General features: G+C 51.9%; 2 protein-coding genes across 4 annotated transcripts; both read right to left on the bottom strand.

Moving 5' to 3' along the window:
• Positions 1-646: 646 nt before the first annotated feature.
• On the bottom strand, positions 647-2,967 carry RPP25L (ribonuclease P/MRP subunit p25 like). Of its 2 annotated transcripts, none has more exons than XM_025853005.2 (2): positions 2,879-2,967; positions 647-1,487 (listed from the first exon to the last, which is right to left on the bottom strand). In XM_025853005.2, exon 2 carries the CDS (start codon positions 1,451-1,453, stop codon positions 962-964), a length of 492 nt encoding a protein of 163 aa, XP_025708790.1. In that variant the 5' UTR covers positions 1,454-1,487; positions 2,879-2,967; the 3' UTR covers positions 647-961. The 2 variants fall into 2 exon arrangements, with proteins under 2 accessions (XP_025708790.1, XP_073737538.1); XM_073881437.1 differs by lacking the exon at positions 2,879-2,967 and adding an exon at positions 2,615-2,866.
• A 1,446-nt stretch (positions 2,968-4,413) lies between these two features.
• DCTN3 (dynactin subunit 3) lies at positions 4,414-10,722 on the bottom strand. 2 transcript variants are annotated; one of them, XM_025852980.2, is made up of 7 exons: positions 10,571-10,722; positions 9,234-9,318; positions 8,450-8,536; positions 6,593-6,676; positions 5,576-5,634; positions 4,927-4,986; positions 4,414-4,730 (listed from the first exon to the last, which is right to left on the bottom strand). In XM_025852980.2, exons 1-7 carry the CDS (start codon positions 10,664-10,666, stop codon positions 4,641-4,643), a joined length of 561 nt encoding a protein of 186 aa, XP_025708765.1. In that variant the 5' UTR covers positions 10,667-10,722; the 3' UTR covers positions 4,414-4,640. The 2 variants fall into 2 exon arrangements, with proteins under 2 accessions (XP_025708765.1, XP_073737537.1); XM_073881436.1 differs by lacking the exon at positions 4,927-4,986 and having other exon boundaries at positions 4,414-4,760.
• Positions 10,723-11,406: the final 684 nt, after the last annotated feature.

Here is an 11,406-nt window from a genome sequence, read left to right as displayed (position 1 = left end):
AGCAGGCTTCCCACCGAGCAGGGGGCCCGATGTGGGACTCAATCCCATGACCCTGGGATCATGACCTGAGTCAAAGGCAGACACTTAACGACTGAGCCACCCAGGAGCCTGTTTTTTTTTTTTTTTTAAGTTTATTTATTTAGGTAATCTGTACACCCAACGTGGGCCTTGAACTCATGATCCTGAGATCAAGAGCCACATGATATTCCAACTGAGCCAGCCAGATGCCCCATGAGCTATGTTTTTAAGATAGGAAAAAATGTTTGTAAATGGAGTAATAATGATAGCAATTAACATTTACATAGCACTATATGCCCAGTCTAAGAGTCGTATGTATAGATTTCTATATTTAATCCTCATAACAACCCTATGAGGTAAGCACCGCATATATCCTGTTTTATGGATGGAAATACTAAGGCTCAGAGCACTACTTGTCCAAGGTCAAAAAGCAGTAACTTACTAGCACATGGCAGAACCAGGATTCAAATCCAGGCGGTAGGTACCTGAGACCATGACCTTAATCACTATACTATGATAAATGCTGCAGAGAAAGAAAAATATCCCTAAACCAGGGGTGGGGTGGAGGGGTACGGGGACTACCCCTCCTTTAATCCCACCTCCATATAGCAGGTCAAGCAGAGGCTCATCAGACAAATGGGCAGAACCTTTATTTCCTACCCCACTCCCTGGATCTCTGTCAGAAGAAAGGACAGAGGCACAGTAGGTAGAATGCCAAATAAACCCTTCTTAAGCAATCCAGAACCCAGCTGAGACCGCACACCTGTAACTCTTCATAGCTGTCCCTTTTCACACACCAGAGAGAAGAGGAAGCAGGACAGGGAGGCCCACTTCTGTGGATTCAAGTCTTGTTGGGGATGTTGAACAGTTACAAGAGGCTTTTCAGAGAAGGCAGAGCCATCCTGGACATTCATGCCTGGAAAAGATCTTGCTTGGCAGATCTTCAGGACCAGGTGTCTCGAACCCTTCTTCGGGGTCGTGGGCCACAGCTGGAGCTTGATGTGGGGCCCAGGCCAGGGGGTGCTCCTGGAGGCTGGTAGCCACACTCATTGGGGTCCAGGGGGTCCCGGCTGAGCAGTACCCACACTGCAGGTACATGGCGGCGCACTGTGAGGGGATCCAGGCCAGTGTCAGGTGAGACTGGCACCCAGCTGTCCTCGGTCTGCAGGAAGCGCAGCTTGGTAAGCTGGTGCAGGCCTGGTACACGCCGCTTGACAATCTCAGCACAGCTGACCGCCTTCCCTGCAGCCCGGCCAGAACCTGAGAACACCACATGCCGTGCACTACCACCCTCCAGTCGACCCAGTGCCAGCCCCAGTAGGTTGCGGATTTTGCTGCCATCTCGGACCCGCATCTCCAGGGTATCAGGAGGTAGCTGGGGCATCGGAGAAGGTGCTGGGAGTTCCACAGAGCCAGCTTTCCGGTAGTGCTCCATTCCACTTGCTGTTGTGTCTGAATTTCACGGCCCACTGCAGAGAAGTGTCAGATGAATGCTGGGCAATACGCCCCAAGCCATCCCCCAACCCCAGCTCTCCAGGAAATGGTCCTGCTCTTCATCCCAGACTTCCCAGGAACAGGACTGTATCCCCCTCATCCTTGGCTTCTCAGCACAGGTGCCATGCCTACTTGACCTTGGAAAAGGGCAGTATCCCAAACACCCCATTCTTCTGGACATGGCCATAACCCTCCCTCCACCCTGGAGTCCCTGACACAGGACCAAATTCATCAAACACTGGGCTCTTTAGGATAGGCCAAGCCCCCTCATCTTGAGCTCCTTGGGACAGGGCTGTGCCCTTTAACAGGGACTTCAAGTACCTCCATTTTTACCCCAACTGTACTTTCTAATAAAGTTCTTTTCAGTTTATCTTTTTTCCAGTCTATCTTTTTTTTTTTTTTAAAGTAAGCTTTATGCCCAACGTGGGGCTTGAACTCATGAGCCCCAAGATCAAGAGTTGCATGCTCTACTGACTAAACCAGCTAGGCACCCCTTTAGCTTATCTTTTAATTCAGGCAAAAGACCCTGCAGGCAAAGCATCCCTTGATAGGAACCACAATTACCCCTCTAGCAATAACGACTGCCCTAAGGCCTGCAAGACCCTCTTTGGCCGCAAGACAATGATGGACCTGCCCTTTGCTGCCCATTGCACCTACAGACCGACCTTTGTCCCACATTCTCCTTATATAAACCTAGAAGCACTGTCAACACTTTGAAGACAGTCTTTGAGGCTAGTGTGCTGTCTTCTCAGTGTTGGCCCCACTTAAATAAATTCCTTTCTTGTTGCACCACCAGGCGTCTCCGCCTTTGGATTTTGTCAGCCGGGAGTGGCAGAACCTGGTCTGTTTGGGACCCCCAAAGCCAGGCGCTTCTGCATCCCTGTACCTGGTTACACCCTTGCCCCAGACTTTTGAAAACAAGACTGAGCGCCCCTCACCCACAGCTAAGACAGGAACAAGGCCCCCCTCACTCGGCTCGCAGAGGTTCCTACCCTCCAAGCTCCCTGGCAAGAGCCAAGAGCCCTCCTCCAAATGCTTCTCAAACAGAACTGAACCCCTCCCCTACTCCGGGATCCTCAGAATAGGGCCGAGCACCCCTCACCCTGAGATTCCCAGTGTCGATGCCCCCAACCCAGGTCACTCAGAAACTAGGAAGCAGAGGCCTGACGCGGAGGGCTGCGTGGGCTACTCCTGGTGTGGAGTCCACAGCCCGGCCCCCTCCACCGCCACGGGCGGACTCCAAAGCCCAGCAGGCCGCAGAGGCCAAGAAGCCAGCCTCCCCTCTCTTCCCTCTACCTCCACACAACCGCACCACCGACCCCCAACGCCGCTGCACTCTAGCTCTCACCACCCCAGCCCCGCACACCTCTACTTCGATCTGGAGCCAAGATGGCGCGCACGCAGGGAGCGCGCCGAAGCCGCGGGGCCGCGCACGCCGGCTAGGGGCGGGGCCTGCGGGGCCGTGGCCGGCGGGGCCTCCGCGGGAAAACTGAGTGCCGCCTGGTCGTCTAGGTGTGAGCTGAGCCAGGACACCCTGAGACAGGAACATACAGGCAGTCTCCGCTGTTACGCCCTGGGGCACCCCTACCGGGGGGCAGAAAAGCACTGCGGAGAGGAGCCACCATCAGAGACTCGCGTCCCAAAGATGGGGAGGATCCGGCCCTGAGATGATGGCAGGGCTGGAGTCACCAGTAGAGCGCACTACAATAGCAAAGGCGACGCAGTGGGTTTCATTTGACAGGAGCAAGAGGTTCCGTTTGAAGTGGTTGCTGCTGCGCGGGGGAGAGCCTTGGTCACCGAGTTGTTCTGCGCTTCGACCTCATTCTGTGGGCATGGTGAGCCACGAAGGCTTTTCATCAGGGGCCGGTCAAACCAGTTTGTGTGCACAGTTCACTCTGGCTGCTGACAAAGGGGGTGGGAGTGGGGAAACTGGGCAGCAACCGCCGGTGAACAGGCCGCGGGGTGCTGGGGGCGTGTCCACGGAGACTCGTACGGTGCCTAGCGTATAATAAATAGGAGCTCAAATATGTGTTAAATGATTTGAGAATGAAACAGAAATAGCAGTCGGAATAGAGAAAAGTATATTAAGTTGGGAGATATTAGGAGGTAGGTTTGGTGAGTTGGTGACTGTCTGGACTGAGAAGAAGAGTCTAAGATGAGTCCCAGATTTGTCTTAGGACGTGCTGAATTTGAGACGCTAGTGAAACTGTGCAGGTTGAGTGGCGGGCGGGCAGGCCCTTGTAAAGGGGTTTGGGGCCACAGCACTCCCTGAGACCACAAGGGGGCAGCAAACACTTGGTGTGTTTGCTGGAGTGAGGCACCAATCTCTGTCTCAGCTCTATCATCAGGCTCCCTCCTCCAGCCCAGCAACCCACCCCCACCACCCCACACACAGCCCGTCCCCACCAGAGAGCCCAACGCCCTGCAACCCAACCTCTTCTGGGCTCCTCTTCCCGCTTAATAGCACCAAGTAAACTCCCAAGAGAGAAACCTCAAGGATCCTGCCTTTGCACGTGTTCTCAAATATCCTGGGTATCACCTTCCGGTGCTGCCTCCCTCAACCCTTCCTCTTCTGTGCTCCAAAGGACCCAGTTGCTGGGTGGGCTCTTTTCTTTGACCATCTCCCCACCTAGTCTGTGCAAGGCAGGGATCATATCCTCCCCACCTAGCATGGTATCTGACATTTAGAAGATACTTGATAAATGTGGGATAAATGGATGCACAAACAAATGTTCCACTCATATCGATCAAATGAGAGCATCTGTCCTGAGAGCTCTACATTCCCCAGAAAGCCAGACCAGGATGAGTATAGCTCTAGAAAGGCTGACAATTCTGCCCTCTACCACCCCCATCCTCACCATCATTCCCATCATAGACCAGGAAGTTGACACATTCCTCCAGTGATTTCTATAGTTTATTGTCACTGGAATAGGACACCGATGTGGGGAGGGGGTGCAAAAGCAAACCTCAAGTAGCCAGGCCTCCGACCTCAGAGCCCCACCTGAACGCAGAGAGGTAGGCTGCGAATCCAATAAATACAGAGCTGCCTCTGCCCTGTTACAAAGGCAGTTTAGCACAGGGCCCTGGAGCCTGGCTGTCCTGGCCCACCCGGGAATGGGAAGCAGCTATCACTCCTCTGCTGGCTTCACTTGCTTGGCGGCCTCTAGCTGGCAAAGTAGCTCATCCCACTGCACAAATTGCTTGGAGAGAAGCATTGTCTGGTGGCAGGTCAAGGTGAGAACAAGAGCCTGAATGAGGAAGTGGAGAGATTTTCCATCTGCCAAAGGGTTGGGGAGGAGGGGAATAGAAAGGTTCATTGGGATGGGATGAAAGAGACAGAGCTGCTGGAGACTGAACAAAAGGGCAGGGCCTTGGACAGCATTCCTTAGGGGCCTGGCTGAGCAGAAAGGATACAGTCTTGTTGTATTCCTCCAGGAGAGCCTTGGACTCCTCAGTGATCTCCACACACTGGTCCTATGGGGCCAACGTATGGCAGAGAAAGGAGTTGGATAAAGCCCCTGCTTCCCACTAACTTTCCTGCCTTAATCAGGGACCCTCACTCCCCATAAAGCCTAGAGAAGGTAGTGTTTAGCCCCAGAGCTAAAAGGAACAAATTTCTAATGGGGCACTTTCAAGCTCCAGGATGGGTACCCTAACAGCAGTCCTAAGGCAGAGTGACCACTCATTTAAGGAAATATTCCTGCTAGTATATGTCTCCTCCTTCCCTGTCCCCTATATCTGAATCCTCTTTGAACTTTAATCTAAGGCCTGGGAATGGTAAAACAAAACAAAACAAACAAAAACAGCTTCTCCATTCAATGTCAAGGACACACCATCCCCAGAAATTCTTGGGCACCTCCCATCATTGACCTTCTGGTGTCTCAGAACAGTCCTACTCAGAGAGGCAAGAGACCTAAAGCAGATGGAAGATAAAGGATAAACCTTCAAGTTTCCCCTGGAGCTGCCATGAGGGTAGCCTGATGCTGCTTCCCCAGGTGGCAGGGGTGGGGACTAGGAGCCTCACCACTTCTACTTTCCCTTCCAGTCCTCACCCCTCCCATACCTGCTGCTGGATGTGGATCTGGGCCAAGCGCTGCAGGCGGGCAGCATGTTCAGGAACGGCTGTAAAACACAACACGCACTGCCTGATGATGCTTGTGCCTTCCCCGGGGACTGCTCAATAGTCTATTAGGTCTTCAGCAGGATTAGAGTATTGAGTGGAGAAGCTAAGCAAACGCCAGGCTTCATCGACCATTGCAGCTAAAGGTGGTGGGGCTCCCTGCCCACCCCAGTCTTACTCTAGGACCCAGAGGGGGCAAAGATACAGGCTCCTAGGAGAAAACAAAACCTTGGGGTCCCCAGAGTTGCCCCATGCCCCCACCCCAGTGCTGTAAGCAGGGTGAAGTAAAGAAAGCTTTGCCTATCATGGGATCTGTCCCTTTGCTCTCAGCCCAGTGGGACCAGGTCTGCCTGGAAGAGGGAGCCTGCAGGTGGGCTGAGAATGAATGCCAGGTTCCTAAGCTAGACACCTGGAATCCAACACCCAGAGCCTTGGCCACCATGCTGGGCCCACAGCTTAAGGCTGTCAGAGCCTCAGCAAGGGAGGGGAGGGGGAACTAGGAAAAAAATACCTCCAGAGACAGACAAGATGGATATCTGGATTCAATTAAAGTCACTGTCTTCTTGTCAAAAGAGGCCCAGGGACTGCACTGGGAAGTGTGGTGGGAAGAATTTACACACATTCACATGCCTGGCAGGAACTCTTACAGTAAAATCTGGGCTACGCAGCACCGTGCAGAACATATGCTGAGGGGGTGATGAAGAAGGTAGAAGGAATACCCAGAGTTGGGGGCTGCTGGACTTAAGACTAGTGTCCTTAAGTCCAAACTGCCTGAGGTTCTGAAACTGAACTCTGCTCTGGCCATTTTAATCCCAGTGCAGGTAGCAGGTACCCCCAGAGTGAGGGTAAAGACAAGGAGCAGACAAAGCTTGAACCCAGGGAACCTGAGGCACAGGGAAGTCCTGGCCATCCACCTACCTCCCCAAGCACAATAGTAGAGTTACAGCCCCAAAGAGATACCTTTGATGTGAGCGCTGTCCAGCATGGGCACCAACGCCTCCACCTGCTCCAGGAGTGCAATCTGGGATAAGATAAACTGCTCCTCTGAGGCAAAAACAGACAAGATAGTGGCAGCGAGGTAAGCCTGGGCACTGCTACTTCTATGCAAGGGGCTGAGGCCCTGGCAGGGGAGATGGCTGAGTCCTGGAGCATGGGCCAGCTACTCTGTCCATTGCCCTCTTCTCTAGGTGCACATTCCCCCATTCTGCCCCTACCTCTCCTAGGTGCCTCTGGTATGAGCCATCTTGAGCCCAAGGAGCCTCTAAGTTTCTTCAAATCCCACCTTTCTTAAAGTTTTAACTCTAAGGCCTCTTCCTCTAGCCTCCTATCAACAAACTCAGTGATGCCACAGGAGACAAAGTACTTCAGACTTGGGTCTCCATGCCCAAGGACTCCTGGGAAGGTATGAAAGAGGAGACATGTGGCAGAATATCAGGCAGGTTCTGCTCAGTGGTCCTGAGAGGCAAGCTTCTGGAGAGCTGGGGCAGTAACAGCAGAGCCCAGTGAGAAGAGCAGGATCTGGACTGGACCTGGCATAGGTAATTTCAATGGTTGCAGTGAGTAGGAAGCACATTCAAGAAGGGATGACTGTTGGGGCGCCTGGGTGGCTCAGTCGTTAAGCGTCTGCCTTCGGCTCAGGTCATGGTCCCAGGGTCCTGGGATCGAGCCCCGCATCGGGCTCCCTGCTCAGCGGGAAGCCTGCTTCTCCCTCCCACTCCCCCTACTTGTGTTCCCTCTCTTGCTGTGTCTCTCTCTGTCAAATAAATAAATAAAATCTTAAAAAAAAAAAAAAGAAGGGATGACTGTTATGTCAAATGTTTGGAGGCAAGGATGCTTATCAATTAATAGAGGAAAAAGAATTCAATTGGCTGAACTGATGCAAAGAGAGCACAGGAAACAGAGCTGCATGGGAACGTAGATCCATAGACTATCGAAGGCTCTGAATGGCAGGCCAAGGACTTAGCATTTTATTCTAGCAAGGAGAGAGACGGAGATGCTGAGGTTCCAAAGTAGACAAAGTAGCATGTTGGAGATGTGTTTGGGGAAGAGGGTACTGGGTCACACGGAAGAAGGGAAAGACTAGGGTCAGGAAGAGGACTCAGAAGACTGCAACTAGTCGTGCATGAGGGGCAGACGCTGAGGCAGTGGCCGAGGGGGATGGAGAGGCTGGACTCCACAGTCGGTGTAGGAGAAGATCTCCTGAACTTGGTACCTGAGCCATGGCAACGGTTTAGGGATGTTCTGTTCACCACCATATACCTCACACCAGGGATGGTCTGGATCACAGTAGATGATCGATCATTAAACATCTTTTGAACAAATGAACAAACACAGGTACTTCACAAACCCTACCTCATGGAGTGGCTGACTAAACTGAGTAGCAGACCTTGCCAAGTCAATAGTTCCTGCCTAGAACTCTGAAATCCCAGTGCTTTCTCACATGAAAGAAAAATGCTGAAACTCATACCAATATTCTAACCTCTCCCACCCTTTCCTAGAAGCTCCCCTGTCTAGTGAGCAGAAGTGAGGAAGGTTCTGAAGGAAAATCCTAGAGACAGACCACTTATAGAACACTGGAGTAGTCCCCACTGTTGTTGGCACCATGGCCTGCAGCTAGCTCAGAATGATACCACACCCAAGGCCTACTAGAGGACTACAGGATGACCTCAGGTCTCAGCCCAGAGCCAGGCCAGAATTCCAGACAGCAGTTTCCAGAGCTGTATCCATGAGAGGAGTGGCAGGGAGGCCATCTCTGTGCCCAACTTCCCCCACGATCCGTAATCCCCAGATGCATGTGCACACATTGTCCAGCACTACCTGCTAATATGAATTGCAGCTTAGAGGCATCAGGTATGGCGATGCGGTCAATGTACTCAGGATCCAGATATTTGATCAGGTCTTCAACTAGAAAAGAAGCAAGATGGAAAATGGAATGGGGCTGGGGAGTGGGGAATCTGACTTATGAAGGATATTAGGGGATATTAGAAGGATATTAGTGGTCAACCTTGGGGAGAATCTTGAGTGAGGAGATGACATCCACAGTGCCCACCCAGCAGGCCTCCATCAGGCCCCACCTCCCTGTCTCTCCCCTCTGACCATCTGCTGGCTAACCTCAGCCTTTACAGCTGGGAACGCAATTGCCTCCACTATCCTGGGGCCCTCAGCATTCCCACTGACCTATCTTCACCAAAGGTGGAAGGTCCCTTGCCCCTCAGTGCCACCAAGACAAGTCAGAGCTTTTTCAAATTTTTACGTTGCTTGCTTTGACATAATCAAAACGGTATGACTAAAAAAGCCTGGGGTTCTCAGGCCCAATTTCTTTCCTGCCTTTGAACCTTGCCTATGGAAATCCCATACCTCTCCTCCTTACTTTACTAAGAGGACCTTTGCGGCAGAACTCTTATCCCATAACTTAGGATACTGTCATGGGCTAGGAGTTTAAGCACAACACCCCACTTTATCATTTCAGCAGGGAAAAATCTTCACATTCTATCCCCATAGGGCAATTCCAGTGACCTACTAGGCTGGAGGGCAAGGGCCAGGTCCCAGGAAGCACAGGCATGGGAAGAAGGTCAGGCAGGCACCCTATGGAATCACTTACTCTTTTTGTACAGAATCTTCACCCTCTCCCTCTTGCTGGCAATGTTCCCCAAAGCCACCTGTACCTTGACTAGGCCATCAGCCACCTGTAAGGGGATTGAAAGTTAATTCCAAGATTCACCTCTTGACTCAAGGCTTGAAAGAGGTAAAGAACCCTCATTCCCTCAGACTCCCAAGTCTCCTTGACCCAGCAAAGTAGGCTGGCCCCCTTCTCTTGTCTTAAGGGAGATGCAACCCCACCTTCCGGGAATCCTCATTGTGAAGGGGAAGATAATCATGTAGTCCTTGGGAAGTTTCAAGTCTGACTAGGGAGGTAATTAACTATACTAGACTTCATAGGGCATTAGCATATCCTATATATTCTATTCCCTGGTTCCTGCCTCTTTAGCTGAACCTACCTAGGCTTTAGCGGTAGAGAGTGAAGAATCCGGATATTAAAGGGAGAGGCCATGGGAGTGAATGATCTCACCCAGGTTTTAGAATACAGGGTAAGGAATGCCAATATTCAAGGGTCAAATATATGGGGAGGCAAACAGGACTAAGCAGCAACAGCCATAGCGGTAGGAGGAAAACAAGGATTTAGTGTCACAGATGTCAACTGGAGCAAATGTTTTGAGAAATCAGTTCTCAAATGGGGCATAATCTGCTAGTGACAACTAATTCCACAAGAAGTGTACAAAAAGACATCATTACCTCTGATACACTTAACTCCAGGGTATGCCTGACATTCCACCTTCAGTAAAAGGTCTTCCCATAGTAAAAAAGGGGTGCGGGGGGGTTGGGAGAACTAAGCTTCACGGTTGTCAATATTCAGTCACTGGTGTGGACTGCCGGTCCATATCTCAACACCCAGTACCCAATCCTTTACCCTCTTAGTCCTGGCTCTTTGAGACCTCACCTCCCACCCCTGGAGCCTTCCTTATCCACCTTTGCTCTGCCTCCTCTGGCGTCCCATGGACCTTTCTGTACAGTATTCAGCAATTAATTACGCAGGGCTCTGTGACGACCCTTCCACTGCGGACTTCAGCTCTTACTGAAACTCTCGTTAGTCAGTTTCTCGAGTGTGTCAGGTCTCTCCAGCTAGGCCTTGAGGACAGAGGCGGAATCTTAGTCACATTTCACTGAGCCCATCACAATAGCTCCTAATAATCCGCAATGCCCTCCATGGAAATGGACCCCGAGGGTCCGATAAGCTCTGCAAGGTTTCGAACCTTTATTATTTCAAAGGCCGGGCTGCGGGAGATGAGACTGGAGCGGTAGCATCCATCCCGACGACCAGGCCAGTAGACCGCTCTTGCTCTGCCCCAGAAAAGGAGCACTGGATCCCAGATCGCTCACCTTCCGAGAGCCGCGCGGCCCGCCCGACCCGTACACCCAGCGCTCCAATTCCTCCACACGGGCCTGTAGCCGCTGCACATCGGTCACAGCCGCCATAGCTACCGCCGCCCCGCCTCAGCCGGGGAACAGCCAGGGGGCGGGACATCCGGCCAAATAGAGAAGACTGGCTAATCCGAGTGCCCGGGCGGACCTCTATACGGGAAGTTGCGTCACGATTCAGCCCTCCGCTGCCGGAAGTGACCGGCAGGGCCCGTGAAAGGTGTCAAAAGCTGTCTGGTTACCTAGGCAACGGTTACCCTAGCCAACCTTCCAGCTGTCGAGCCCTATCCTAGCTTCCAGCTTCCGCTTGTCCAGACAAACTTTTGCCTTTCTTCTAATTCCAGGGTACCAGAGAGGTTTCCCACCCCATTCCACGAGATTGCCCATATAAATACACCTATTTTTTAAGGATTGGTCCATTCCCCTAGATCAGTAGGAGACTCCGTGAGATGCCATAATCTTCAGGAGTCTTTTAGGGTTCAAGCGATTAAATGTCTTGCCCAAGGCCACTCCGCACTCTAGTAGTAGAATCAGGATTTGCACTCAGGCTGTCTGATTCATGAACTCCAGCCCCTCTACCTTCATGGACCTTTGCTGTTCTGTCTTCTCCTCTGAGAAACCCTGGCCCAACACAGCCTGTGTATACCACATAATCCCTTCCCAACCCCCAGACCCAAACAAAAAGGAGAGGAGGCACTGGAGAGGGAGGGACTACAGCTTTATTATTCAGATGTGACCTGAGGGACGACTCCTTCACAACACCCCAACCCAACCCTTCACATGGCTTCTAAAGGGAA

The sequence above is a fragment of the Callorhinus ursinus genome, unplaced genomic scaffold (assembly GCF_003265705.2).
Source record: "Callorhinus ursinus isolate GAN/ISIS: 27379988/994484 unplaced genomic scaffold, GSC_fseal_2.0 scaffold42, whole genome shotgun sequence".
In the NCBI taxonomy this organism is placed as follows: domain Eukaryota; kingdom Metazoa; phylum Chordata; class Mammalia; order Carnivora; family Otariidae; genus Callorhinus; species Callorhinus ursinus.
Note: the sequence above shows the minus strand (reverse complement) of the source record. Positions and strands in the feature narration are given on the sequence as shown.

Coding starts and splice junctions, on each gene's coding strand:
- DCTN3 (XM_025852980.2), bottom strand. CDS start 10,666: ATGGCGGCTGTGACCGATGTGCAGCGGCTACAGGCCCGTGTGGAGGAA. Junction 5,635..6,592: donor GGACAGCGCTCACATCAAAG/GTATCTCTTTGG, acceptor TGTGTTTTACAG/CCGTTCCTGAACATGCTGCC. Junction 4,731..4,926: donor TGGAGGAATACAACAAGACT/GTATCCTTTCTG, acceptor ACCTGCCACCAG/ACAATGCTTCTCTCCAAGCA.
- RPP25L (XM_025853005.2), bottom strand. CDS start 1,453: ATGGAGCACTACCGGAAAGCTGGCTCTGTGGAACTCCCAGCACCTTCT.